The 27,943-nt window shown below is 43.9% G+C and overlaps 1 protein-coding gene and 2 long non-coding RNA genes across 16 annotated transcripts in view; 2 read left to right on the forward strand and 1 right to left on the reverse strand.

Annotated features, from left to right (window-relative positions):
- LOC118355680 (uncharacterized) overlaps nt 1-1,930 on the forward strand; it is a 4,078-nt gene extending 2,148 nt beyond the window's left edge. Inside the window, exons 2-3 of the long non-coding RNA XR_007413030.1 lie at nt 330-498; nt 1,580-1,930. This is a non-coding gene — a long non-coding RNA (uncharacterized LOC118355680). The remainder of the gene's footprint in view (nt 1-329; nt 499-1,579) is intronic.
- The window catches only part of LOC112654972 (uncharacterized), an 18,089-nt gene extending 15,904 nt beyond the window's left edge, over nt 1-2,185 (reverse strand). For both annotated transcript variants that reach the window (XR_007413029.1, XR_004818636.2), the window contains exon 1: nt 1,916-2,185. This is a non-coding gene — a long non-coding RNA (uncharacterized LOC112654972). The remainder of the gene's footprint in view (nt 1-1,915) is intronic.
- A 204-nt stretch (nt 2,186-2,389) lies between these two features.
- Nucleotides 2,390-27,943, forward strand: part of RFFL (ring finger and FYVE like domain containing E3 ubiquitin protein ligase) — an 84,134-nt gene continuing 58,580 nt past the window's right edge. For 2 of the 13 annotated variants that reach the window (XM_025440496.3, XM_035720977.2), the window contains exon 1: nt 6,663-6,853. In XM_025440496.3, the coding sequence (XP_025296281.1) occupies nt 6,820-6,853 (34 nt within the window). In that variant the 5' untranslated portion in view covers nt 6,663-6,819. Of the gene's footprint in view, nt 2,560-2,824; nt 3,386-6,662; nt 6,854-12,748; nt 12,893-23,453; nt 23,609-27,943 lie in introns of those variants that run through there. The other 11 variants (XM_035720978.2, XM_025440489.3, XM_025440492.3 and 8 more) reach the window with 10 other exon arrangements.

A 27,943-nucleotide genomic window follows, 5' to 3' on the forward strand; every position in this document is an offset into this window, starting at 1 on the left:
TGGGCAAATGCAGCTCTGAGACCTTCTTGCTTCAGTGATAGGCACATTATTTAACAGCATTCTCATGATTTAGCTGTAATGTGGACAGAGGGCCCAGGGGGAAAAAATGACCTCCAGAGGATGTCATGAATCTAGACTCTAGTCATTGGGTCCAGCTAGTGGATTGAGTGTTCTTCTGTTTGGGACTGAGCACTCAGCTTGTAAACTGAGCTTACAAGAACATCTCTGGTCTCACCCCATCCTTGTTCTGGGCCTATTAACTTTCTATGACTATAATTAACGCTGAAAGGAGGAGAGATCAGGTGGAGAACGCTGTGCCTTAATCACAGGTCACAAATCCATTTCAAAAATGAGAGGATGAACAATGTCCTGACATCTCAAGAGGAAAGGAATCAGAGGGGAAAATAGAAGACAATGCCTCCCTCCATGGGGGGAATAAAGCCTCGGAGAGAAGCAGAGAAGACAAAATTCCATCAAGGAAAGTTACGAAATAGCCAGGTAGGAAAAAACATGAGGGTCGGGAGTCCTCTAGGCTGCCTGTCTTTCCATGAGTTACTGGGGGTGGAAAGACCTGGTGTCAAATTTCAGCTTGGCCTTTTTCAAACTGTGTGGCTTTGGGTAAATTACTTAACCTTCAGATCTTCATTAATAACATGGGAATGAGGGATCCCTGGGTGGCGCAGTGGTTTGGCACCTGCCTTTGGTCCAGGGCGTGATCCTGGAGACCCGGGATCGAGTCCCGCGTCAGGCTCCCGGTGCATGGAGCCTGCTTCTCCCTCTGCCTATCTCTCTCTCTTTCTCTCTCTCTGTGACTATCATAAATAAATAAGAAAATTAAAAACAAACAAACAAACAAACAAAAAACATGGGAATGATAGTACTCAGTTTGCTGGGTTGTGAAGATTAGAAATACTTGTGGAGGGGATCCCTGGATGGCTGAGCAGTTTGGCGCCTGCCTTTGGCCCAGGTCAACCCTGGAGACCTGGAATCAAGTCCCATGTCGGGCTCCGGGCATGGAGCCTGCTTCTCCCTCTTCCTGTGTCTCTGCCTCTCTCTCTCCGACTGTGTCTATCATAAAAAAAATGTGGAGGGACAGTCCAGGTATATAAATGATAGTATCTTTTTAAGAGAGAGAACGAGCACAGGGAGAGGGAGAAGCAGACTCTGCTGAGCAGGGAGCCCAAAGCAGGGCTCTCTATTCCAGGATCCTGAGATAATGACCTGAGCCAAAGGCAGATGCTTAACTGTCAGAGCCACTCAGGCGCCCCTAAATGGTAGTATTTTTATGTCATTTTTTTCCCCGCCTGATAGTCCTTATATTGAAATACAAATTGCAAAGAACAACTGTGGGAGGTTTCATTGGAACCTAAAAGCAGAAGAAAATTAAGTGTTAATAGACATGCTCCAAAGAATTATTAAGATGTATATTATTTTCATAACTAGGTATTTTCTTTGTCCACGCTGGCTAACGATCCCCATGCAACCCTGGTGCTTTACAGGTTACTAAGCACTTCTATGTGCATTAGCTTATATCATCCTCACAGCACCCGCCTCCTAACAACCATACCAATTGTTTCAGGGATGAGGAAGCTGGAGTTCAGAGGCGTTAAGTACCTGCTGAAAGGTACGCAGCTGATGACTGCCCGGGGTGGGCTCCTGAGCACATTCTCCTACCAAGGCCTTCCTTTGAGCAGTTTCCTCACTCTCCTAAGGTAAACGTAGCTAGCCCTGGGGGTTCAGACCTGGAAATGCTAGACGAGGGCGGTGCCAGCAAGTGAGTGGGACAGGCATGGGTTTTGAAGTCTTACACACCTGGCTTCTAATACCTTCCAGCTACGAGACCTCGAATAAGCTAGTGAACCCTGGTGGGCCTGGGTCTCCTCCATCGTGGTCTGGGCAACCATCACCTGCTTACCGCATTGTCAGAACCGGGAGATAGGAGTGAGGCAACTCGCAAACTCTTGCGACGAGACGAGTTCAGGGATGTTAAGGGACTGGCCCAAGGTCACCAAGCTGGACCTCCACCTGGCTGAGCCCCGGACCTGGACTCCAGCTTCTCGCGCAGAGTCCGGTGACCAAGGCAAGGAGGAGGAGAGGACGCCCTGACACAGGGCAACCGACGGCTGGGTCGCCGCCCCGCAGGGCTCTGGTCCCATCTCGGCCGGCCGGGCCTCCGGCGGCCTCAGCTCCGCCAGGGGGCGCGCGCGCGCGCGCGGGACACGCTCTAGCCCGGCGCGCGCCTCGCCCCTCTCTATGGTGGCTCGGGCACGGCGGCAGCGGCCGCGCGCTCCCGAGGGGGCGGGGCCGCGGGAGGGGGCGGGGCCGCGGGGGGCGGGGGGCGGGCGCGGCCGGGCTGGGCCGCTGGGGGGGGGTGGGGTGGGGTGGGGGGGCCGACTTCCTGGGGCCGCCCGGGAGGATGTCGCGGCCGCCCCCCAGTGCCCCTCAGCCCCCGAGACGCGGCGGCGGCGGAGCCCGGAGCCCCCCTGCCTGAGGCGTCCGCGGCCCGGATCCGGCCCCTCCCCTCCCAGGTGCGGACCGGGCGGGCGGGCGGCGCGGCAGGTGAGGAGGCGGCGGCGGCGCGGGGGCCGCGGGGGCCGCGGGGGCCGCGGGGCCCGGCCTGGGCGGGGTCGCCGCTGGGCCTCGGGGGTCGCGGGGCCGCGTCCGGAGGCGCCTCCTGCGTGCGGGGCGCGGCCCGGGACTCCCTGCGTCGCTGGGCGTCTCCGCACCCGGGGCGGCTCGCACCTGTCCCATTGAAAGTCCTTCGAGGCGGGCGTTTCGGCTGAGGGGCGGGGCCCCGGGCCGGCGGTCGTCGAGGGTCCCGGGCGCCCTGCACACCGGCCGGCTCAGTTGGCCTCGGGGCCGGATGCGTCCTTGCGGCCGAGGAAACTGAGTCAGGCCTGTAGGGGGCCGCGCTCGCCCCTGCTGCCGGCAGGAGCCCCGGGGCCGCTCGCGGGAGGCGGCCGGAGTTGGAGGCCCGGGGAGAAGTTGGAGAGCGTGGGCCCGGCCCTCCGCCCACTCTTCCCTCGTGGGGGCCTCGCCCTCCGTGGGCTCGAGGGGATGTGCGAGGTCGCCGGGGGCCCAGGCGGAGAAGGGCGGTGGGGCCTCTCGGCCTCGGCTGCCCCGGGCCTTGGCCAGGCCTAGGGCGTCCCGGAGCTCGAGTTCTCGCTGGCAGGACAGAGGAACGGCAGCGTCGTTTCTCCTTTTTGTCGGTCTGTCATTCGTTCTAGTGGGAGAAAACTGCTCGTGTAACCACGGGGGAGCGTCTCAAGCTCCTCCCAGTCCGCCTACGGCAGGGAAGAGTTGCCGGGCAGTAGGGCTTTGCCCCCGACTGCCCCTTCGCACCGTGGCGGAAGGCCGCGGCGACCTAACGAGCAGCCATCCACAGGTGCGTGTGGCCCCCGGGAAGGCGGCACGTCCCTTATTCATCCCGTGTGCGGGTCGTTTGGAGGACGGGGAAGCCTTCCCATCACTCTCGTTGCTGGCGCCGTCTGGGGAGCCTTGGGGTTTTCCCAGGGACGGGCCAGGTGACCGAAGCGTGGCCGGCCAGAGCTGTCCCCTTATCGAGCCATTTTTCTAGGAATGGGAATAGGCAAGGGAACACGGTGCTTTGCCCAGTTCTCAATCCAGAGTCCCAGGGCTGGGAGCTGTAGTGTTACTTCCTTTCTCTTCAGGGGATTTCAGGTTTGACAACTTCTTTATCCTTTTTTTTTTCCTGATTGCTTGCTCTCTTTCATGTTCAAGGAAAATCATGATGGCAAGTATTTCTGAAACGTTATGGCATATTTCCTAATAATTCTGGACTTGAGAGTACAGTTCATAGCCGGCGGTTTAGAGGGGTCCTTTTCTTCAGTTTGGAAGTGGTGTGTAACTGCAGATTCATGTGGCAGGGAGGGCCATGTAATACCTCAGTTGTGCTTAAAGTTTCCATGTAATGTAGGACACACATTTAATGTCTAGATCTAGTTATGAGGATCAGCCCACTAAAAACTTCCAGATTTGTCAGGTAGACAGCTGTTATTCTGATTGTTTATATTGGGATCAAGTGTTTTATTTTTTTTAAAGGTTTTATTTATTTATGAGAGACACATAGAGGCAGAGACAGGCAGAGGGAGAAGCAGGCTCCATGCACCAGGAGCTCAACGTGGGACTCGATCCCTGGTCTCCAGGATCACACCCTGGGCCGAAAACAGGCGCTAAACCACTCAGCCACCCAGGGATCCTCTGGGATCAAGTGTTTTAAATCCTCTATATTGACTTCATTTAACCAACTGCTAAAATAATATGCAGAGAAAAAGCTGTTTCAGACTAGGAATTAATTTGTTTTTAATCTTTCTTACGGCCAGGTAGATTGACACAACTAACTGCTTAGCACCATCTAATAGGAATACATCTTTAAGGCCTCTTAAGAAAAAAAAAGCATGGAAAAAGCATTTTCAGTTACCAGCATTTAAGAAGGCAAAAATAACAAAAAAGGGCACAGTTTCTTCCCTAACATGTTCACTGTGATGTTTATTTTTATTTTTTTAATTTTTATTTATTTATGATAGTCACAGAGAGAGAGGCAGAGACACAGGCAGAGGGAGAAGCAGGCTCCATGCACCGGGAGCCCGATGTGGGATTCGATCCTGGGTCTCCAGGATCGCGCCCTGGGCCAAAGGCAGGCGCCAAACCGCTGTGCCACCCAGGGATCCCCACTGTGAAGTTTAATATAGCCACACCCATCTGTAAGAGTATTGTGCCTAGGACTTTCTGAAAACACCTACAGAAACTTAAGGAGTGTTGGGGAGCCTAATCCCACCCGGATTTTTTTTATTCTTATAATAGAACCTTTAATACTGCTATTGTTTTTCTAATACTGCTATTGTTTTAATGGTAGATTAGAGACATTTCTATCAAATTTGTACTGGCCATAGTGTTTTTGTTTGGGAATGAAAGTTTTAGTCTCTGCACCTTGGAATCTCATCACCCCTGCAATACAGAGCTAAGTAGTAATTTAGAGTTTAATGAGAATACAGAGTTTAAATCGCTAGCTATTGGTGAAGTCTTCAGGGACTAGCTTCTTCCTTGTTATTGTTTGGTAATGGTTACTGGTTTGGTAATGGTTACTAGTTATTGTTTTTGTTTGGTTATTGGTTATGGTTGCATGTGTGTTATTTTTTTATTTTTTTTATTTTTTTTAAGAGTTTATTTATTGGGCAGCCCCGGTGGCTCAGCAGTTTAGCGCCTGCCTTCAGCCCAGGGTGTGATCCTGGAGACCTGCGGTCGAGTCCCACATCAGGGCTCCCTGCAGGAGCCTGCTTCTCCCTCTGCCTGTGTCTCTACCTCTCTCTCTCTCTCTGTGTGTGTGTGTGTGTGTGTGTCTCTCACGAATAAATAAATAAAATCTTAAAAAAAAGTTTATTTATTCGTGAGAGACATAGAGAGAAAGGCAGAGAGACATAGGCAGAGGGAGAAGCAGGCTCCCTGCAGGGAGCCCAATACAGGACTTGATCTCAGGACCTAGCCTAACAGTAGGCCGACACTCAACCACTGAGCCATCCAGGTGCCCTTGGTTATTTGTGTTTATGTAAGAAAGATTTTAGCATTTTTAAGGACTGTCTTTATTTTTTATTACCTTTTTTTGTCAGCTTTTTTTTTTTTTTTAACTGAAGTTAGTTGACACACAAGGACAATCTTTTTATATACAAACATAACTCCACCCTCTTCCTTCAATAGGGAAATGACTTGGTCATTTTCTTGTATCATGGTTTTATATTAAGAGCTTTAATAGGACTTTTAATAGGTTATTCTGTTACATTTCACATGAAAGCTATCCCAGATAGGAAGGAATCACAGGCCTCAGTTCTCCCAGTTTCCAGGATTTATCAGTTGCATGGTCAAGACAGTGGTTTTATCTAATCCTATAATGCCATTCTTAGTTTAAACCCATTATCTTCCTTTCTCTTAATTAAGATGGTCATGAAGTTTCCTTGCTTCTGCAGGTTGAATGTTGCACATTTTTGATGCATTTAGGCCTGTTAACGTTCTGAATTGTAGCTAAACAGAATCCTATTGCCTGATTTTAAACATTTTCGTTTTTAAAGCAAGCATAAAAGTTATGTATCCTCTGGGGGAAACCAGCTTTTAAAATCTGTTAGAAAAACCAAATCTGGTTTTTCCAGCTTTGTACCAATGTGAAATCTTAACCTTTCCTTTCTGGTTTCTCCAGTACTGTGACTAGTGACCAATAGTGAATGAGGAACGAGAGCTGTTGGGAGATCCTAAAGTCTTAATGAATCAGCAAAAGAAGGTCTCATTGTATTCAGTGCAGTTTTTAGCCTTTTTAGTGTGTTTTATTGCAAGGAGTTCCCAAAAGCCAGCCAGCCAGCCATTCCTTGAAAGCTGCAGTTCGAAGCTGAGTCACTAAGGGGTTCTTTAAAAGTACAGATTTCTCAGCCCCACCTCCTGGAGATTTGATTGAGTGGATAAGCGATGACCAAGAATCTACATTAAAAAAAAAAAAACAACACTCTGGCCTCTATTTCCAAAGAGCTCCCCAAGTGATTCTGATCAGCATCCAGGTTTGGGAGCCACTGTTGCATTGCTTTGAAATTCTTTATAAATGGTTGTCCCTTTAAAGCCATCATTATGTTATCCAGGATGTTTGATTTGCTAGAATAGCCCATTTCCTAGTCATGACAGATAACAAAGAGCTTTTATAACTTTTATGTAAATTACTTTACAGAGAGGCTCCCCCACCCCACTGCTGTATTATCTATCAGGAGTCATGAGGGAGGGTTGGTGAAAGTAGCTTCCTTTATTTCCTGAGTGGACAAATGAATGATAATGTGGAAACAACTGGAGGTCGGAATTGGTAGGTGAATCTAGTTATGATCAGTGTTGGTGGGGGTGGGGTGCCTGGGAATTCTCCGCGTGTAGAATTTAAAAATAAAGCCGACTTGCCAGATGTTTCACTGCTTCGTAGCTGAAGCGCTTATGGAAAATAATGGAGGCTTAATAGTCAATACAGTTTAGTCACAGGTCCTTTGCTGAGTTCCCGGAAGGAAGAAAAAGTGCTGAAGTACAGAACCATCCGCGTTAAAACAGAATCAGGGCACTTACGATATGTTAAGGAATTAAACTTGGGGAAAGCCTAACAATTTAGGAAATTGACACATCTGGTTATGAATCCCAGCTCTTCTGCCTCCTGGCCATGCTACTTCAGGCCCCTTCCTTAATTGCCATCAGCTTCATTTTCTTCATCCCCAAGATGAGAATAATACCTGCTGGGATTGTTACAGGGCTTAAAAGAGAGAACGTATTATTCTTTATGTATGCAGTTGCAGGCAACTGCATGAATGTTCCCTTCTACTTTTCTGCTAGGATCTTTATTCCAAAGGCTGAAGATGTCTTTCTGAATTTGCTTTCTCTCAACTCTTTCCAGGAGTATCTACTCCCACAACTCTTATTTAAGAGTCTATGAGAGAGTGAGGACTGAAGTTAGGAACTGGATGATAGGGATAAAGAAGAGTGAGTCCTAGGACATTCAAAAACATTTTTGAATGAGTGGAGCACAGGCATATATCCAGAGTTACTGTCCGTGTGTATCTGTCATCCATCTGGGTGGTAGCCGGGGCACTCCCCTTAGGCCAGGAGGCTCTAAGGGTGGCCCCGTGAAGTGGTAGCTGACATCCATTTTTTCCCCCCTCATCTTCCTTTCTCCCTTTTGGTGTCTTTTGTCTCTCTTTCCCTCTCTCTTCCCTTCCCATCTTTCAAAGTGCTCTTGCTTTCGACTTGCCAATCATGCCACAATAATCGCAGGCTAGGCCCCTGAAACTCCAGGCTAAAAGAGGTTGCTGGTTGCTAACACCTGTCTCCCAGCTAAATGAATAGGCCCCTTTGTAGGCAGGATGTTTAAAAAAGCTGATTAGTACAATGCTGGCTTAAAGGACCTATTAATGATACAGCATATGTAAATCAGAGAGTGATTCAAAGCCATTTTAGAGATTTGTTTCTTATATTAGATATTTTTTATATTGAGTTATGATGTTGGTTGAAATTTTATATCTAAACCACGAATCCGTTTATTACCTAAACAGACTAATTTTTGTCATTTGATTGGGGATCATTTATATTCTAGAGAAGTTTCTACCCTTAAGGGCCTTTGTATTGTTCAGCAAATGTCTAACTAGTGTGTAATACAATTAAAGTTTTGTTCACTGTGCTGCTGACATAATTAGTTTAATTTCTGCTCCTTATATATTTCTCTTGGCAGCTGGGAAATTAAAATACTAGACGTTGCATCAAACTGCTTTTTTTCGAGGGGGTGATTTTACTGTCAGTTGAATGGACTTAGGCCCCAGGGTACATTTTTTAAGATGTCTTATTCAACTTTCCTGTAATAGTCTTCTTTCTCTCCATAGAATTAATGTATTAAGACACATAATTGGCTATTTAAGCATTCAGAAGAGACCATGTTTGGCCTTTACCCTGTGATTATATTTTTCCCTCCATCTCTTTGGAGGGCAATGTGTGTAATTTTTGAAACCCTGAAGTATATTACACTTACATGAGCCCATGAACTTTTGCAAAGACAGGAGAATGGAATGGTTTTCTCTGATAAGGTGTATTATGTAATTCCCTCCCCAAATCACTGCCCTGTTCTTTTTAGATCATAGTGTCTGCAGACCTGATGTGAGAGTGGAAAAGCTGTGATGCCTGGCAAATCCTCTTCACAATTTCTCTGTGATACATTTCACAGAAATGGCTCTAGTCTTTAGAACAGAAGTTGCTCTCAAGGAGACTTTACATTTAATTACGCTAATCCACACTTCATTTCCTACAGGATTCTTGGAGAGATTCTCACCAGGCTGCGATTTCACGGAGTCATGACTTAACGCTGGTTTTTATCTCCTGTTAAGGCTTCCAACTTTTTTTTTTTTTTTAATGGAAAGTGACCTTGGTCTGGTAATTTCTTCATTGACCTCTCCTATAAAAAGATAAGCAAAAAAAAAAAAAGATAAGCAAAACTGTCTCGCTCCCTCAGCAGCCTTTTTCAGCAGTCATGCCCCATGTTGCTTTTGCATTTCTACAAAATTGTTTTGAGTAAGTGCTACTTGACTTTTTAAAACTGCCCTTTACCGGTGCTGCAGGTTAGGCCTTCCTCTCCTGGTTTAATGTACTCATGCTTTTGCTGGAATTGTGTGGATTTCATTGTTTCTGGGTTGTAGAGTGGTCAGGGTGCCCTGGGACAGCTGTTTTTTCCACCAGGGCCCAGTTCTAAAAGTAGGGGAACCCACCCCCACTTGAACTACCAGGAGCCAGTCTGATTGCTGAAGACATTTTAAGTGCCTTGATCCTCTTTAAAGAAAGAAATGGTGCCTAGTCATCCTGAAACTTTCAGGAAGTTTGGCTAACTGGAGGCTCTGCTGGACTCTGAGTAGTTAAATGTAATTCGTTAGTAATCAGCACCCATTGTTTATTTGCAACTGCTGGATTATGTTAAAAGACTTGCAAAAAAAAAAAAAAAAAGCTTTTCTTAAGTAAATGTAGCATCCTCCTCTCCCACCCCGTCCTGGTCCTCGTTGTGGTTTACTCTTTTCATTTGCTTTGGAAATCTTTCAATCTCTGTCCAGATCTCATGCATATAGATTTACGGCACAGGAATCAATATATTAGATCCTAAAATACATAGGGAAGTGTGTTGTCTCCAGCATTTCTGTGATTCTTACTTTTTTTTTTTTTAATTTTAGTAATGATTAAGACACCTGCCTGAGAAATAACCGAACCTCATCCTCTCTCTGCTTCCAACCTTTCCCTAAGTCTTGAATCAGTGGGCCCACAATGAATTAATTATACTTCCTCTTGACCATGCTAAATTATTATTTTACATGGTGTGGAAGATTCACCAGAGCATAAGCCTTTATTCGAAAATACTGGACAAAAGGAGCATTCTAGTTTGGAGAAAGAGAGCAGAGTGTTTTCTAGGGCTTGCTTTAGCAGGAGTGGGTCAGCTGAAGTTCAGCTGGTTTGAGGAATCTGCAGTCAAGGATGATTCTAGGAAGAGGGAGGAATTGTTTTTGCAAATTAGCAGCCATTGTTTGGACATTTTGGATTTTTCAGAGAGGTGAAGAGGGTGAGTTAGGGGCTGACCGAGGTGGGGAGGAATGAGTGCAGGTGCTCAGACTTGCACAGTCCAGTGGAAAATTCTTAGTCTTTCAGTTTCTCTCACATTTGTCTACCTTTGTTTCTACCTTTCAGGCACTACTGGATTCAGGCACCATTCTTGGTCGTTTCATTTACTGATGGAAGAGTTTGCTTGATCATTCAGAGTATGAGCTGAAGTTTATCTTTGTTAGTGTTTGCTATAAAATAGATGGGGAGAGGAGCGTTAGAATATTCCCAGAGAGCTTGATAGGCCACTCCATCTTCCCTGCTCCCCTCACCATATAGTGAGACCCAGCACTCCAGGTGACTCTGAATCGTCCACGCCCATGCCCACTGGCCTATTTCAGTGGTTCCTAACTCTGGATTGTTGACACAGTTGCAGACCTGCAGCTTGATGAGTAGGGACAGTGAGCCAACCTGTTAATGGGAGACATAAAAATTATACTTAATTCTGCGACTTTGCCTCCAGATGATCTTCCATCAATTTCCTAAATATTATTTATTTGATAAAATTTTTCATATAGCAGATCAACATGTCTTTTGTACTACCAAAACTAATATTAAAAAGGAAAATACAGGGATCCCTGGGTGGCGCAGCGGTTTGGCGCCTGCCTTTGGCCCAGGGCGCGATCCTGGAGATCCGGGATCGAATCCCACGTCAGGCTCCCGGTGCATGGAGCCTGCTTCTCCCTCTGCCTGTGTCTCTGCCTCTCTCTCTCTCACTGTGTGCCTATCATGAATAAATAAAAATTAAAAAAAAAAAAAAAAAAAAAGGAAAATACATTGACAATTATATCTCAGTTGGCTTTTATTTGAGATGCAAGCTGTCCATACCTGGACTGTTACTTGTGGAAACACAAACAAACATAAAAATAAGCCACTGGCTTTATTCAGGAGGGATTGGTACAAAATTCAAGAGTTCTAAATACCATGTCAAGAAAGCAGTTTTTGATGCCATAGAATGTAAATATTTGCGTGTAATTTACATTTGTTCCTTCCAACCAAACAATTTTTTTAAGGCTCTTTGCCCAATGTGGGGCTCAAACTCACAACCTCGAAATCAAGAGTTGCGTGCTCCACTGACTGAGCCAGCCAGGCACTACTCCTACAACATCATTTTTTAAAATGGGAAAAAGTTGGGGCACCTTACTGGCTCTGTTAGTGGAGCTTGCAACTCTTGATCTCTGGGTCATGTATTTGAGCCATACTTTTGGTGTAGACATTACCAAATAAGTAAATAAATAGGGGCCCCTGGGTGGTTCCATCAGCTGAGGGACCGACCAACTCTTGATTTTGGTTCAGGTCACGCTCTCAGGGTTGTGAGAACCTCACCGGGCTCTGTGCAGAACAGGGAGTCTGCTTGAGATTCTCTGTCTCCTTCTGCCCCTCCCTCCACTGCATGTGCTGAGTGCTCTCTCTCAAATAAACATTTAAAAATAAATAAAATGGGGAAAAAGTTGAAATTTGTTGTTACATTTTACAAATATTATAAAAGCATATTAAGATATGCTTTCTATAAGTTTTAATATACTGATTTAAAAATATTCTTTACCTAAGATAATTTCTTTATCGAGGATTATGCACAAATGATGACCTTTTTTTATTTCTAAAAGCATTGGTAACATCATCTATTGCTAATCTCAAATTTTAGCATGACCAGAATCTCCTGAGCACTTGCAAAAAAAAAAATCCAGTTTTCTGATTCCTAGCCTAGACCTAGAGAATCAAGAGTGTTTGGGACTGAAATTTGGGATTCTGATGGCAAGGACTACCATGATGGTGGTGATGTTGAGAAATTCTGTAATTAGGGGGCTGCCTTTATTTTGCAGTGGAGGGATTTAAGGCACACAGGAGTTTAAGACACTTTGAATAGCATTGTTCTGAGTGGTACTGAGGAGATCATTTTCTTCCTTATGCTACTTGTAGATGAAGCAACCAGCTGAGCACTCCCATTCCTACTTGGGGAGAGAAGTATTGCCTGGTGATTTGCTAGACCACGACCACAATTTTTACTACTTGGAAATTAGGTGAAGGATGCTTACTTTTAATATGCTTAAGAATAAGGCAATAAAACTTGAATTTGGTAAAACAAAAACAAAAAAACAAAAAACAAAAAAACAAAAAAAAACTTGAATTTGGTGCCTGAATCAGGAGGGATATTTACCTCTTGACTAAATACTAAAAAGGAGTTTTCAACTTCTTGGCCTTTACTCATAGTTAATAAAGCTGCTTAAAAGTAGAAGACAGAAAGTAAAATTTGGGGGTGTACAGGTTTTTTTTGGCACTGAAGTTTGCTTTTTAGAAACCTTTATAAGTAGTCTAGGCACAAGAGTTGTTTGTATTGCTATAATATCAAAATGAATGTTGATATGGAACAGGGGGAAGTATCTCTGCGTGCTTTGCATCCTAGTCGAATTGCTTAGTTGGATGAAATGTCAAACTTGATAGATTATTGGAGCTGTTATTTTGGTGGTTAAACAAAAATGAAACTGTTGTGGATGTTCACAAGAACACTGTTCTCTGTGTCTGGACTTTGCACTGGAGAAAGTTTCAATTGTTCGGAAGCAATACTAGTTAGAAAATGCGGCTTCTGTGGCTCCTAGCACAGCTGTCTAAATTACCAGCTCTACTGGGGCCTTTGGACAAGCATTGTTGAACACTTTTGGAAACAATTTATGTTTCTGATTCCAAAATGTCTGTGGTTGTTCCCTGAATAGTTGGGAAGCCTAGAAATGGAGAAAGAAAGGTATGGTACTGTGTCTAGATTTTGTGTGTGTGTGTGTGTCTAGATTTTTTAAATCAAAACTTTAAGTGTCTCTAGAACAAACTTCACCTTTCTGACTGGGGCGGGGTGGGAGTTGGGGCTGTTAAGAGAATATTGACTCCCTGGGCCTGGCTTTCCCCGTTAGTGACTATTCAGTAGGATGGCATGTTGTCAGCCTGTGTACCACCAGCCTACAGAGAACTTTGGTTATTACAACCTTGATTAGGAAAGAAGGATGGGGAACATGAATGGGGGTACAGATGTTTTGAAAGTCTGTGCCTGCTGTGTGAAAGCCTTGAATTTTCACTTTGAACATTTCATTTAGTGTAAGATGTTATAAAACTGTCTTCTTTACAAAACAGCCCCCTTCTCCTATTGAAATCATATGTTGCCCATGAGAGCTTGGGAAACATTAGGCTTGCTCAGCAGGATTTATTTTACTCATTCCGTTGTGTAAAATGATACTTTTTTTCTGAATGGAATTGTATGCATTCTTTGGTGGGAGTTAGGAGAAGGCTTACTTGTGTCTAAAAGTAGAAGAGGGTTTTGTGTAAGACTAACATTTCTTTTGCTGTGTGATACTTGTCTTTGTGCCATATTTTACATGTATAAAAAATTACCAACAGTCACTGTGTACTGGCCATGTGCAGGGACTTTACTATATGAACTTATTTCATTCTCCCAACAGTTTTAGGAGTTGTAGGTCCTAGTATCTATGTTCCACAGATATGAAAACACTGCATGGAGAAGTTAGGTGATAGGCCTAAGGCCACACAGTGTTTGAACCCTTCTGGCTGTAAAGGCCAAGCTCTCAACCACTAGGGTATAGTGGCCTCACACTACACTGTCTCATCTATGATGATTACTTTTCAGAGTAGTAGGTCCTCAGAACTAGGTTCCATTTCATATAGTAGTGGGCTTTGAATTTTTTTTTTTCTTTCAAAGATTTTATTTTTTAAAATTTATTCATGAGAGACACGGGGGTTGGGAGGAGGGCAGAGGGAGAAGCAGGCTCCATGCAGGGAGCCCGATGAGGGACTGGATCCTGGGTCCCCAAGATCACACCCTGGGCTGAAAGCAGGTGCTAAACCGCTGAGCCACCCAGGCTGCCCTGAAATTTTATTATACATGGGCCTCCTTGTGTGGAATGTGATTTAAAAATGATATTAGTGATACCTGTTAGGTATTTTTCTAGTTCTGTTAGCACTGAAGGATTGTTGTATTGTTTATTCCTAATTCTAATATTATAATGATATTTGATGTATAAACCAGTCACCCTTAAGCACATTCAACTAAACAGCTAAAGCATTGGCTTAGAGAATTCATTGGTGGCAGTTCATTTTTCAGGTTTTTTTTTTTTCTTGTCAAGGGAGTGTCTTCCTGTTTGTCAGTAGGCCTTCTCTTATACATAAGATGTATAGATGTTCTGGCCTCATGTTGTAAGTGATAGTGGCATAAATGGTGACAGGCCACTTTCAGGAAGAAGCCCTGATCAGTATAGAAAGTAAAACTTTGCTATCTGGGCTTGAGATCTGTGTCCTGCTTCCCTTACTAGGAGGGCCCTGTGAGGACTGGCCGAAGAATCACAGAGGAAGCGCGTCACTGAAAGTTTTTCTGCTAACCTCTGCCTCACATTTTGGAGGCTCCTAAGACTTTTGTAAGAAAAGCTAGTTGTGGTTAAGAAGCCTGTCACATGTGAGATGCCTGGTGTAACCACATCTTTCACAATTTCTTTGTCTAATTGCTGCAGTGTTTTGATGCTTTTGATTTCAAGCAGGACAGTTTTGGCTGAATGCTGAGCTGGAACTACAGCAGAGTTCACTCTGCACTGGTTACTTCTGCCTTTTGGTTCATTTCTTGTGGCTCCAGGGGAGCTCAGATCGAAAGGAGAGGAGGGTTGGGGGAAATGCAGGGAGGGGAGGGGTGGGGCACAGGTAGTGCCTGAAATGTGTTTCAGGTCAATGGGCCAGCAATTGATCCATACCTAAAAAGTCCGTGTCCTTCCCCACCCCCCACATAGTAAGGACTGCAAAATAATAAGAAATGTGATCTGCTCTACAAACTTTTCGCTTTTCTGAGTTCTCTGTAGTGATTGGACAGTGGAATGAGCAATTGTCACATCATCCCTAAATCTTTGGCAGCCTAGCCATCTGTTCTCTCACTCTCTAATTTTGTCATTTCTGAAATGTTAGGGAAATGGATCATAACAATTCATGACCTTCTCAGATTGGCGTTTTTCACTCAGCACAATGCCCTCCATCCAAGTTGTGTGTAGCAATAGCCCATTCCTTTTTATTGCTAAGTCATATTCCATGGTGTGGATGTGCCACAGTTTCTTTATTCATCTACTGAAGGCCATTTTGGTTGTTTCCAGCTTAAAACTGTTGTGAACAGGGATCCCTGGGTGGCGCAGCGGTTTAGCGCCTGCCTTTGGCCCAGGGCACGATCCTGGAGACCCGGGATCGAATCCCACGTTGGGCTCTCGGTGCATGGAGCCTGCTTCTCCCTCTGCCTGTGTCTCTGCCTCTCTCTCTGTGTGTGACTATCATAAATAAATAAAAATAAAAAAAAAAAAAACTGTTGTGAACATTTGCATGCACGTGTTTTTTGGACATATGTTTTAATTTCCCTGGGTTAAGTGCCCAGGAATGCAGTTGCTGAATCTGATGGGGAATATATGTTTAGCTTTTTAAAGAAACTGCCAAATGGTTTTCCAGAGTGGCTGTACCATTTTACCATTTTATAGTCCCACCAGCAATGTAGAAGATTCAATTTCTCTGCATCCTTGCCAGCATTTGGTATTGTCGACATTTTTTATTTTAGCTTTTCTACTAGATAGCATATCTGGTTTTTAAGTTCATCAGATAATTTGGTAAGACTGATCTGACTGACGAAGAGCAAAGATTTTTGAGCCATCTTGTTGTTAGCCCACTGTGTGGCTGTCTCTGTACAGCATTCAGTGGTCTGTTGATTTGCTCTTTAATTCCTTGGCTGTGGTTTCCTTGAGACAGGGAGACCAACCAAGACTCACTTTGGGGGAAGTAAGAACTGTGAGCCTGAGAATCTCTCCTTTTACCTCATAGTACCTACCACAGCATCACTTCTAGCACAGTGCTACCAATGATGGTGAACAAATAGTGCTATCCCCAAATTATGAAGTTCTGGTTAATTCTTTAGAAATTTGCCTCAGTGGGGATGTCTGGGTGGCTCAGGGGTTGAGCGTCTGCCTTCAGCTTAGGGCCTGATTCCAGAGTCCAGGGATCGAGTCCCACATCGGGCTCCCTGTTAGGAGTCTGCTTCTCCCTCTGCCTATGTCTGTGTCTCTCATGAATAAATAAATCTTAAAAAAAAATTGCCTCAATGAATATAGCTTTCAATATGCTGAAAATTTGGCTTAGAATGGCCCTGTTAGCTTGTTCAAACTGTTTGTCAAGTAATCTTAGGTACCCTATTTCTGGTAAAATTAATTATCTTATGCCTCTAATGTTAAAATACTAAAATAGCACAGAAGTGTACATATAACACAGAAAGTGAACCTTGTCCTTATCAGAAGTAACTACTATTAAATGGTTCTAGACTTTTAAAAAAAGCCTGCCTGCCTTCCTTCCTTCCTTCCTTCCTTCCTTCCTTCCTTCCTTCCTTCCTTCCTTCCTTCCTTCCTTCCTGCTTAGAGCACGCAGGCATGCACAAGCGCTGCAGGAGAGTTGGTGGGAGACAGGGAGGGAAAGGGAGAGAATCTCAAGCCGACTTTCTGTGCCCAACTCAGGGCTCCATCTCACAACCCTGAGATCATGACCTGAGCCAAAATCAAGAGTCGGACGGTTTAACCCACTATGCCACCTAGGCACCCCATTGATTCTAGACTCTTAAATTGTAGGTTTTGTATCTTTTTTCTAAGATTTTATTTTTTTATTTATTCATTCAGGAAAGACAGAGATTAAGAGAGAGAGAGAGAGGAGGCAGGCAGAGACACAGGCAGAGGGAGAAGCAGGCGTCCCGGGTCTCCAGGATCACGCCCTGGGCCAAAGGCAGGCACCAAACCGCTGAGCCACCCCAGGATCCCCTGTATCTTTTTTTTTCACTCTATGTTCATATGCATCTATATATTTTTTTAAAGATTTTATTTATTTATTCATGATAGAGAGAGAGGCAGAGACACAGGCAGAGGGAGAAAGAAGCAGGCTCCATGCAGGGAGCCCAACGTGGGATTCGAGCCTGGGTCTCCAGGATCGCGCCCTGGGCCAAAGGCAGGTGCCAAACCGCTGCGCCACCCAGGGATGCCTGCATGTGTATTCTATGTGTGGTTCCCGACTGCTGTTCTACTAATGCTTTTTTGTTTTCAATGGGCATGTATTATGGGCATTTTCCCTGTGATTTTTTTTTTTTTTTTGGTGGTAGTGTTCCCTTATAAAAGGGATGAGAGATAACTTTGAAAGATCTAAACAGAATATATTTTATTCCCTGTTACATAGGCTTGAGTTGAAACAAGGTTGTAGCTTGGTTTGCAAGGAAATCAGTAGAATTCTGGATATTAGAATCTACCTATCCATTTTATTATAAATAATGCAAGTTTGATTTTATGAACCTTGAAGAAAGCAGGAACTGTGAGCAAAATAATCTTTGGAAAATGTACAGTCCTTTGGGTATTCGTCTGCTCATCAGGTGCTTAGTCAGATGAAGTGTTTTCTTAAGTGCTACTGAAATGCACAGTTCAGTCTTTATTTTGAAATCCCCTCCCCCTCCCCTTCTCTCTGTCTTCCATTATTTTGATTACCTTCATGGGACATTCAAGCTGTGTAGTCTTACCCTTTTATTTCCATAGCCTACATAAGCCAGTTTGAAGATTAACTGTAGGTGAACAGGTAACCTTATCTACTTGGCTAGAAATTACCCATGCACATGAAACACATGTCAACAAAGGCCACCTAGTCTTGGGAACCTGCGAGAAGGTAACTTAATCTTGTGGCATTTTTAGTGGAAACCAATGGGAAAAGTTAGGAAGTTTGTTATTGGAGGCAGGGCATGAATATGGGAGGTGGCAGGGAGTAGAGAGAAAGAAGAGAGCATGTGTGGATGTATTTGAGGAGGAGAAGAATCCAGAGGCACACAGTAAAGAATTGTGAATTCAGGAGATCTGCAGAGTTGAATGATAGAATCTTTGTTCTGAGAGGAGCATGGGCAGGAGGGTGGTTACTGGGGGTAGGACCAGTGCTTACTAGTCACTTCGTTATGAAGCTATAGGAATCGTTCAGGTGATGGAATTGGATGACAAGGGCCTTTTCCTGCCATTCTGTATTAGCAGCTCTGGGGGCGGGGGAGAGGAGATGAAGAAGAAATAGCTTTGTATAGAAAGTTACACTGTCGAATGGTTCCAAGATTTCTGTTGCCAGGTTTCCAGAGTGAGTTGCCCAGGATAGCAGTTTGGTTGTGTCACTGACTTCCTTTCCCCCCGTCTTGTTATTAGGACCTCAGCCTGTGTCCTGTCAGCTTTGTACTCTTCCTTTTCCTGCAGGCTTGCTACTTTTTCAATTCCCTAACATTTAGGGATCTCGTATTTCACTGTGCCTGAGGTAGGCAGTTGCCGCACCCTTGATATTGGATACCTTTCTGAACTCTTACACTGCAGCAGATCATTAGGTCCCCACAATTATATTACAGGACAGATCCTGGTAACTGTACCAGTGGAGACAGACTGACTTCGCGTGCCCTTACGCAGCTCTGGGGGTGTTGTGCGGCCAAGTGCTGTGAGGCAGGCTGAGCCTCACCCTGTGCCAGTTCTGCATCTGAACATGAAAGTGGCTCGTTAAAGATTAAACGGACAGCCTGGTCCTTCTGGCCCCAGGATGGAATGATCCCCACCATGGCGACAGCCTTTGTTTCCCAGGAGAGGCCATTTTATACAGGAGGTTTGTGCTTCCAAATGTTACAGGGAGCCTGCGTTGGCTGATGCTGCGGTGATAAGTTGGCATTTGGGTACTCTGAAGACATATGAGCTATATAGCATCCCATGGTTTGAATTTCTGGGCAAAACTGCCTCATCAGGAACTCAAAAGCCTCTACTTTGAACCTGTGCCTTTGGGGAGGTTTTATCCTTTGTTTTATTTGACTATTCTGTTGAATCAAGTGAACTTTAATTTTCACAGCCATAAAAATTCCATTAAGCCCTTTCTACTGCATCCCAGGTGTGAAAATGTCTCTGTATAACGACTGTGGGTGACAGCTGAAATCTTTAAGAGTAGTTAGGATAATTGTCTCTGGAGGCTTGAAGAAAATAACGGTCCAATTGACAAAATAAATACAGTTTAGTTCTTGTGGGTAAGGGGACTTATGTCTAAGACCTACTCTGTTGAGACTACTATTCATTTTGGTGGTCTTTAAAACAAAACTTTTCATTTTTGAACAGTGCTCAGGGAACATAGCTGTATGACCGGGCTCTCAAAATATCCAAGGCCCACCTGCATCAGAATCACATGGGAGAGGGAGATTCTTATTGAAAATTCTGATTCTTTTTTTTTTTTTTTAAAGATTTTATTTATTTATTCATAGAGACAGACAAAGGGACAGAGGCACAGGCAGAGGGAGAAGCAGGCTCCATGCAGGGAGCCGACATGGGACTAGATCCAGGGTCTCCAGGATCACACCCCAGGCTGCAGGCGGCGCTAAACCGCTGCGCCACCGGGGCTGCCCGAAAATTCTGATTCTGAGGCCTCTCTCCACTTGCATTAATCCAGAATGTCTGAGGGACTGGGATGGGAAATAATCATTTTCAATAAGCACCCCTGTTGATTGTTAAGTACCCCAGAGTGGATTCTCCAGTATCCTAAAATTTACTTCATTTTTCATGCTTAATTTCTGTGATTTATTAGATGCTAGATGTTTGGTTGATGCTCATTTGTCTTTTTTGAAGAGGAGGTGCTCTATTTCTTTTTCTTTTTTTTTTTTTTTTTTAAGTTGTAAGATCCTAGAACTCCAAAGATTAGAATTTGGTAATGTCCCTATTCTCAACAAGGTGAGATAGCCAGCCACTGGTTCCTTCCTGGAAACTTTGATTTATCAATTCTACCCTTCTAAGTAAGAAAAAGGATATGGGTATAAATAAGTTTAATTTTGCTAAAAAGAATAAATGTGCAGTATCATTTAGGATGTTGGGGAGGGGAAAATAGGTAAAAGGGAGCTGTTAGGAAAGAATGAGAAAGGGAAAAGATTAGTTCATGAACAGTAAAAAATTTAAAACTAACCCAATTTTAAATTACCGAGTAATATTTGACTATGTAGTCCTTGCTAAAACAAAACAAAAAAAATTTCAAATACTCAATAAAGCTAAAAATACCTTCTTGATTTACTGCCCCCACTGTAGTTCCCTTCTGGTGTGTGTATCTTTTTGTATTTGGTAATTTTCCATGGATTTGGAAGACTAAAGGATCCTGAGATGTGAGCATTTTTATTTTTCTTTTGACACCTATTTGCTGTTTATAAAGTTAGATCTCCTGCAGGAAAAAAAAAATGTGGCCTATAAATGGGATTATGTATTCCTGTTCAAGAAAAACAGTGAGTATGAGTGTGTGCAAATTTTAATACACACACTGAATATCTCTTGTGACCACCCATAAAATGGACCTTTAGATGGTGAATAACTTGTCTGAGTTTTTTTTTTTTTTTTTTAAGATTTTATTTATTCATGAGACACAGAGAGAGGCAGAGACACAGGCAGAGGGAGAAGCAGGCTCCCTGTGGGACTCGATCCCTGGTCTCCAGGATCAGGCCCTGGGCTGAAGGCAGGTGCCCAACCGCTGAGCCACCCAGCACCCCACTTGTCTGAGTTTTAAGATAATGGATTGAGAGAACTTACTAAGCACAAAGCCAAATTATTTTTATTTTTCATATTGTCTCATTGTTTTCATATAACCCCATAAAACTTCAAGTGCCTGAAGTCATTTGTTCAGATTTAGCCTCTTTTTTTTTTTTTTAAGATTTTATTTATCCATTCACAAGAGAAACCGAGAGAGAGAGAGGCAGAAACACAGGCAGAGGGAGAAGCAGGCTCTATGCAGGGAGCCCGATGTGGGACTCGATCCTGGGTCTCCAGGATCACACCCTGGGCTGAAGGCAGCGCTAAACTGCTGAGCCACCCAGGCTGCCCAGATTTAGCCTCTTTTTTTTTAAAGATTTTATTTATTTATTCATGAGACACACACACACACACAGAGAAGCAGAGACACAGGCCGGGGGAGAAGCAGGCTCCATGCAGGGAGCCCGACGTGAGACTCCAGGATCACACCCCGGGCTGAAGGCGGTACTAAACCGCTGAGCCACCGGGGCTGCCCTAGCCTCTTTTTAAAGCCCTAAACCAGTGTAATCCTCAACCTTTCCATCCTAAAAGAAGGAACTGGATTGGGGTATGGCTATATTTTGGGGAAACAGATGGGAACTGTATACAATCCCAAACAGGGAAACGACAATCTCCTCACCCGCTAAATGGTGTTTATTTTAGCAGGATCAGGAAAATCTGATGCTCTGGTCCTTGTGTTGCTCTTTGTGTAATTCGTATTTACTACCTGGGCACAGTACCATATGAATTTTCTCTTCCTTATTTAAAGTTTACTAATACATAGAATGCACCAGAAGCTTCTAACAATAATGTGTTTTTCAAAAGATGTTTCCTATTTGTCCATACCGTATGCATTGAGGGTTGCGCCATATTAGAATGTTTGTGACTTATCATCAACTACAGAAATATTTTTTAAAGTGTGGTCCATGAGATAATGGTTGCCAACTGCTGTAAAGATGCTTTTATCATTTGAAAAGAACTAATTAACACATACTGTAGGAAAACTTTTTTAAACACTGCCATTTCCTGAAAAGGAAAACACTGAAAGGGAGGAAAAGAGGGGACATTTTATAAAACCTTATAAAACTTAGTGTGGCTATCCTCCTGGAATAATGTGATTAAGGGATATTAAGCCAGTTGGATAAATAATTTTTTTTTAAATTAGCCCCTTGAAAGGAATAGAATTAAAGAGCATAGTTTTTAAACCCAAATTCTGACGGCCTGCACGTAATTATTTATTAAGTGACAAGTGGGGTTGGCCCCTAAATCCAGAGTTCATTCCATATGGACCTGCCTTGAAGGACAGACAGGGCTAGGAACGCCCATGCTGTAGAAGAGCTGATGGTTGTGGGAAGTTTTGAGCAGAGAACAGAAGGCTCTGATATGAACTTTAATTTCTTTCTTGTCAAAAGGAGAAAAAAAAAAAAACACCACAGAAAGCAAGGACTTCATCTTTTGTATTCTTTATATAGCACCAAAGTCCATTCTAGCTGGTCAGGGCAAATTCAATAATAATTAATAGTGGTTGATGAGCCAGTCATTCTAGAATTGATTTTTTAATAAGCTGTCCAATAAATAAGAATTGACAGAGATTTAGGGATTTTTCTTTTAAAAGCAAGTGTTGGGATCCCTGGGTGGCGCAGCGGTTTAGCGCCTGCCTTTGGCCCAGGGCGCGATCCTGGAGACCCGAGATCGAATCCCACGTCAGTCTCCCGGTGCATGGAGTCTGCTTCTCCCTCTGCCTATGTCTCTGCCTCTCTCTCTCTCTCTCTCTGACTATCATAAATAAATAAAAATTAAAAAAAAAATAAAAGCAAGTGTTAATACGGTTTTCGCAGACTCTTGGATTCCTTGAGCATCCGGTAGGTGTGATGTGGGTAATGTAGCTTTAGCTGTGTGTGGCAGCTCATTAAAGCCTTCAGTTACTGACTTTCTTACTTACTTATTTATTCATGAGAGAGAGAGAGAGAGAGAGGCAGAGAGACATAGGCAGAGGGAGAAGCAGGCTCCATGCAGGGGGCCTGATGTGGGACTGGATCCCAGGACCCCAGGATCATGCCCTGGGCCGAAGGCAGGTGCCCAACTGCTGAGCCACCCAGGCATCCCTAGCTACTTCTTTCTTTTTTCTTTTTTCTTTTCTTTTCTTTTTCTTTTTTTTTTTTTGCTACTTCTTTCTTAATTAGAGATTCTGCATTGTCTAAGGAAATAGAGAGGTTAGAGATGGTCTGCTGGAGAAAAAAAGAACGGTAAGCCTGGTTAAAGCTGACAAAAATTCACTCTGATGATTTGACCAGCTAGCAATGACTGGGCAAGTTCCCCATTTCCTCTGACCCAGATGTTCTAATTTGTAAATGCAAAGTGACTTCCTTATCAGCCTCTGGGGGCAAATATTCAGGGCTGTGAACCTGCTGCCACCTTCAGTAATCTTGCTGTCCTGAGCCCCCCAGGCTGTTCTCAAATGAAATTTCAGAAAGTGACCAGTGGAGCCTTCCAGGTAATGGCTCCAGGGGCAGCTGAGCGACCAGCAGAAAGGGAATGATATATGTGCCCCCAGTTATCAGCACTCGATTAAAAAAAAATCAGTGGGGCGCCTCTGCTTTTCTGGGTTGCAGTGGTTGGCTGAGGCTGGGTTGTTTGGGAAATAGGAGTTTTGCCTCGCATGAGTCAGCACTGCCCTCGGTAAACTGCCTGCTCTGTTGCAATCTTGCTTACCAAAGATACGTCCCCAGGCGGCACCATTCACTGCCTGAAAGCTGCTGCTGTTGGGTCCTGAGATGAGCTCATCTGAAATGGCTCCAAGGACCTCAGCGGCAAGAACTGGAGGCACCTTGCTCTCTGCTGTGGTAATGTTTTGAAACAGGCAAAATCAGGTAACCCCAGACTGTTTTCTCTTAGTTGCATTAGCTAGACTGAGCTACAGGAGGACCTGGGAAAATCCTTTCTTTTCAGAAGTTAGGTAACGCCTTAGCAATGTGGGTATCCTAAAGTCAGTCCCTCAGCCCTTTGGAGGGGGCCTTCGGGGTGAAAAGTTTCATTTCATTTGGCACCCAGATGTGGTTTTATTTTTATTTTATTTTTTTAAGATTTTATTCATTGATTCATGAGAGACACAGAAAGAGAGAGGCAGAGACAGAAGGAGAAGCAGGCTCCTTGCAGGGAGCCCGATGTGGGACTTGATCCCGGGGCTCCAGGATCACACCCTGAGCCAAAGGCAGACACCCAACTGCTGAGCCACCCAAGCGTCCCTGGATGTGGTTTTAGACTTAAGTAGACCACCTGTCATAGAAACCTTAGAGAAGACAAACATGTCAGGTTTACAACTTTATCTGTCTTTTGCTCTTGTATTTTCTGTCCTTTTTCTGTGTCTGGGGTGAAGCAGTTTAGTCAAACTAAACCATTATTAAGGAGAGAGAGAGAAGCGAATATATATTACTACCTGTCTGATCATTGGGAATACTGAATTGTAGGGAACACTGTCTTACCAGTGAGTTTCTGTATTTCTCTCCGAATTGCTGTGAAGAACCTCCCCTCATCCCTGGTTCAGACTGCTGCTCCATCTCCTCCTGCTCTTTACATCTAAAGTTTTTAACACTTAAGTCTCGCTGCTAGGTATTTGCCTCTCTCAGAATTTGCTTCTGCTTCTTATAGTTCCCCTCAAATGGCTCAGGTTCTCTTTCACCCTAAGCCATTATACGAGCTACCTGTCTCTAAAACACCCTGTTCCACTTCACCTAGCCATCTGGCTTCAGCCTAGAAGTCACTTCTTCCATGAGGTCCCTTCTTATTCACCAAGACTGGATGAGTACTCAGGAGAACAGTGTATTTACTCTGATCATAGAGTATGTGGAGAATCAGCGCCTGTTTTGTTAGAATGATAGATGCCATGTTGCTTGGCACATAGTTGGTTCTCAGGGTAGAATGAGGAAGAACCTATACTGTACTTCTTCAACTCTGATCCTCTTATCAACCCTTTGTTATTTTGGCTTCTACCCATATTACCTTACTCATGTTTTCCTAAAGATCACGAGTAAACTCTGGGTTACCAAACCCAGTGTTGTGGCTTCGGCCTCTACCTTACTTAATCTTGGCCTGACATGTGGCACTATTGGGCTGTTCTTTTTTTTTTCCCCCCAGTGATCTTCATTTGACTTTGAGGTTACCTTGTCTCAGAATTTCCAGAGTGTCCTTCTGTTATTTCTTTGCATTCTCTTTTTGGCTATCCCATACATGTTGAGATGCTTCAATGCTTGGCATTGGGCATCTTTCCACTCTTCCCCTGCCCACCCTCCCTTACCCTAAGGATCTCAAATAGGCCCATAAATTCAGCTGTCCTCAGTATGTCTTAGCAGCCGAGCTGTCTCTCCCAAGCTTTAGATCCTTATCTCCACCTAAATACACTTTATCCAACTTGGCAAACCTACAAGAGTGGTCAAAAGGCATTTTATTTTATTTTATTTTATTTTATTTTATTTTATTTTATTTTATTTTATTTATTTTTTTAAAGATTTTATTTATTTACTCATGACAGACACACACACACACACACACACACACACACAGAGAAAGAGAGAGAGAGAGAGAGGCAGAGGGAGAAGCAGGCTCCATGCAGGAAACCTGACATGGGACTCGATCCCGGGTCTCCAGGATCATACCCTGGGCTGAAGACAGCGCTAACTTCAGCGCTAAACAGTTGGGCCACCGGAGCTGCCCAAAAGGCATTTTATTTTTTATTTTTTATTTTTTTTTAAATTTTCTTTTATTTATTTATGATAGTCACACAGAGAGAGAGAGGCAGAGACACAGGCAGAGGGAGAAGCAGGCTCCATGCACCGGGAGCCCGACGTGGGATTCGATCCCAGGTCTCCAGGATCGCGCCCTGGGCCAAAGGCAGGCGCCAAACCGCTGCGCCACCCAGGGATCCCTCAAAAGGCATTTTAAATGGCATATGTTATCTCCCCTACTAAGTATCAGTCAGCTATCTACCTATCGCTATAGGTTTGAACTCTGTTAATTATATCCACGAGATCTTCCTGTCCATTCTGTTTATGCATCACATCACCTACAAATGCTAAATCCATGGTTGCTAAGTGCTTTTGATGATATTATTAGAATACTGTTGATTGATATGTGGCTTTTTTTCATTTCCATTGTATTGCCTTAATTTACTAGAGGTAAACTAGACATTTTGTTTAACCAGCCAGTTTTTTTCATTTCCATTGTATTGCCTTAATTTACTAGAAGTAAACTAGACATTTTGTTTAACCAGCCAGTTAAACAAACAGTGGCTTAGAATTTAGTGTGTGAATACTTTGAGGAAGGTCCTACATTCTTCAACAATTACAGGTAGCCATTCCCCCAGATGTTAAAGATTAAAGATGTTACATTTTACCCGTTTTGCCTTCAGGAATTTGATTGTAACTTGTGGTTGAAACCCTTATCAAATTTTTTTAAAAGACTGATTTTCATATTTTAAAGTAACCTTGGGCAGCCCCAGTGGCTCAGTGGTTTAGCGCCACCTTCAGCCGAGGGCCGAGGGCCTGGTCCTGGAGACCCGGGATCGAGTCCCGCGTGGGGCTCCTTGCATGGAGCTTGCTTCTCCCTCTGCCTGTGTCTCTGCCTCTCTCTCTCTCTCTCTCTCTGTGTCTATCATGAATAAATAAATACAATAAAAAAAAATAAAGTAACCTTTACCCCAAAAGTGGGGCTTGAACTCACGATTTTGAGATTAAGATTTGCATGCTCTACTGACTGAGCCAGTCAGGCCAAGCCCCCAATCAAATCTTGACTGAGTTTTTGGCCACTGCACCGTAAGTCTTTCTCTGCTTCTGTCTCCTCCACATTGTTGCTCAAGTTCTCTTTCTAAAGGCCCAAATCAGTCTTCTCATTCTCCGGTTTTCAGAGTGCCACTGGTTTCCTGTTTCCTACTTAGCTTGATAGGTTAAAGCCCTTCACAATGTGACCTTGTCCTACCTGTTACTGTTACCTGTTTCATCTCTCTCCTTTCCCCAATCATTTCTCTTCTCTCCATCCTCACCAGACTTCTCTCATTTTCCCAGTCCCTGGTTATAGCATATTGTTCTACGACTCTGTCTCTTCCTAGTGGCCTCCCCCACTCTGACTTGCAAAGTACTCATTCCACAGGAGACTTACTAGTCCATATGTGAAACTTTCCCTGCTTTCCTCAAGTAGAGTTTTTCCTCCTTATTTGGACTTCCACAGCACTGTCTGTTTTATCTAACAGACTGTTCCTTCACTGAACCTGTTCCCTGGCTTAGAGCCTGACACCATCAGACAGCGGCTGAAGTGCATCTCCAGGGTCAAACCAGTAGTCCAAACATCTTTATTAGTTTTGGCAGTATTAGAAAATTCATAAGTTCTCTTGTTTGTTGGCATGTTTTTATTTCCTATTTGATGAACTTGAGTCCATGGTGCTATTTCATATATGTTACCTGAAACCATCAGGTAACCATTCAGAATTGATTTGAAGACTTATTGGGCTTGCTGAAACTTAGTTCTACAATGTCACCTAATATTTTTATAATACTTCACAAAATTATTTCACTTGGGTCATTTTTTTTAAAGATTTTATTTATTCATGAGAGACAGAGAGAGAGAGAGAGAGAGAGAGGCAGAGACACACGCAGAGGGAGAAGCAGGCTCCATGCAGGGAGCCTGACATGGAACTCGATCCCTGGTCTCCAGGATCACACCCTGGGCTGAAGGCAGCGCTAAACCGCTGAGGGCTGCCCTACTTGGGTCATTTTAACACCTACAATACTGTGTTTTGGGTAGGATTTATTTCTATTTTATTGGTGATTATAAAGTTCCTTTTGACATTGAAGCATACACTCAGGTAAGGCTTCAGAGAGACAATATGTTTTTACATTGCATTGAGCAACTGGTTTGTCTCTTTGTAGTTAAATATACCCTATTGGGTCCTACAGAGAAGGTGCCTTTGCTCAATAGGCAAGTGCTAAAGATCTTGCCTTTTACAAGGTCACTTTACCATGGGGGTAGGAGGAGGTACCTAGTACAGAAAGGCCTTGACTGTGGTTAGAAAACTTGATGGAAATTAATGGTGTGCCCATTCCAACCTCACGTTTTTCTATTGTGCTTCAAATGTCTAGAATTTAACAAAAACCTATTTCAATATTGGAGTGTCAAACCAGGTGGATGAGTTAGCACAAGATAGTCAGCTGAGTGTT

Source organism: Canis lupus, chromosome 9 (genome assembly GCF_003254725.2).
Source record: "Canis lupus dingo isolate Sandy chromosome 9, ASM325472v2, whole genome shotgun sequence".
Taxonomy (NCBI): domain Eukaryota; kingdom Metazoa; phylum Chordata; class Mammalia; order Carnivora; family Canidae; genus Canis; species Canis lupus.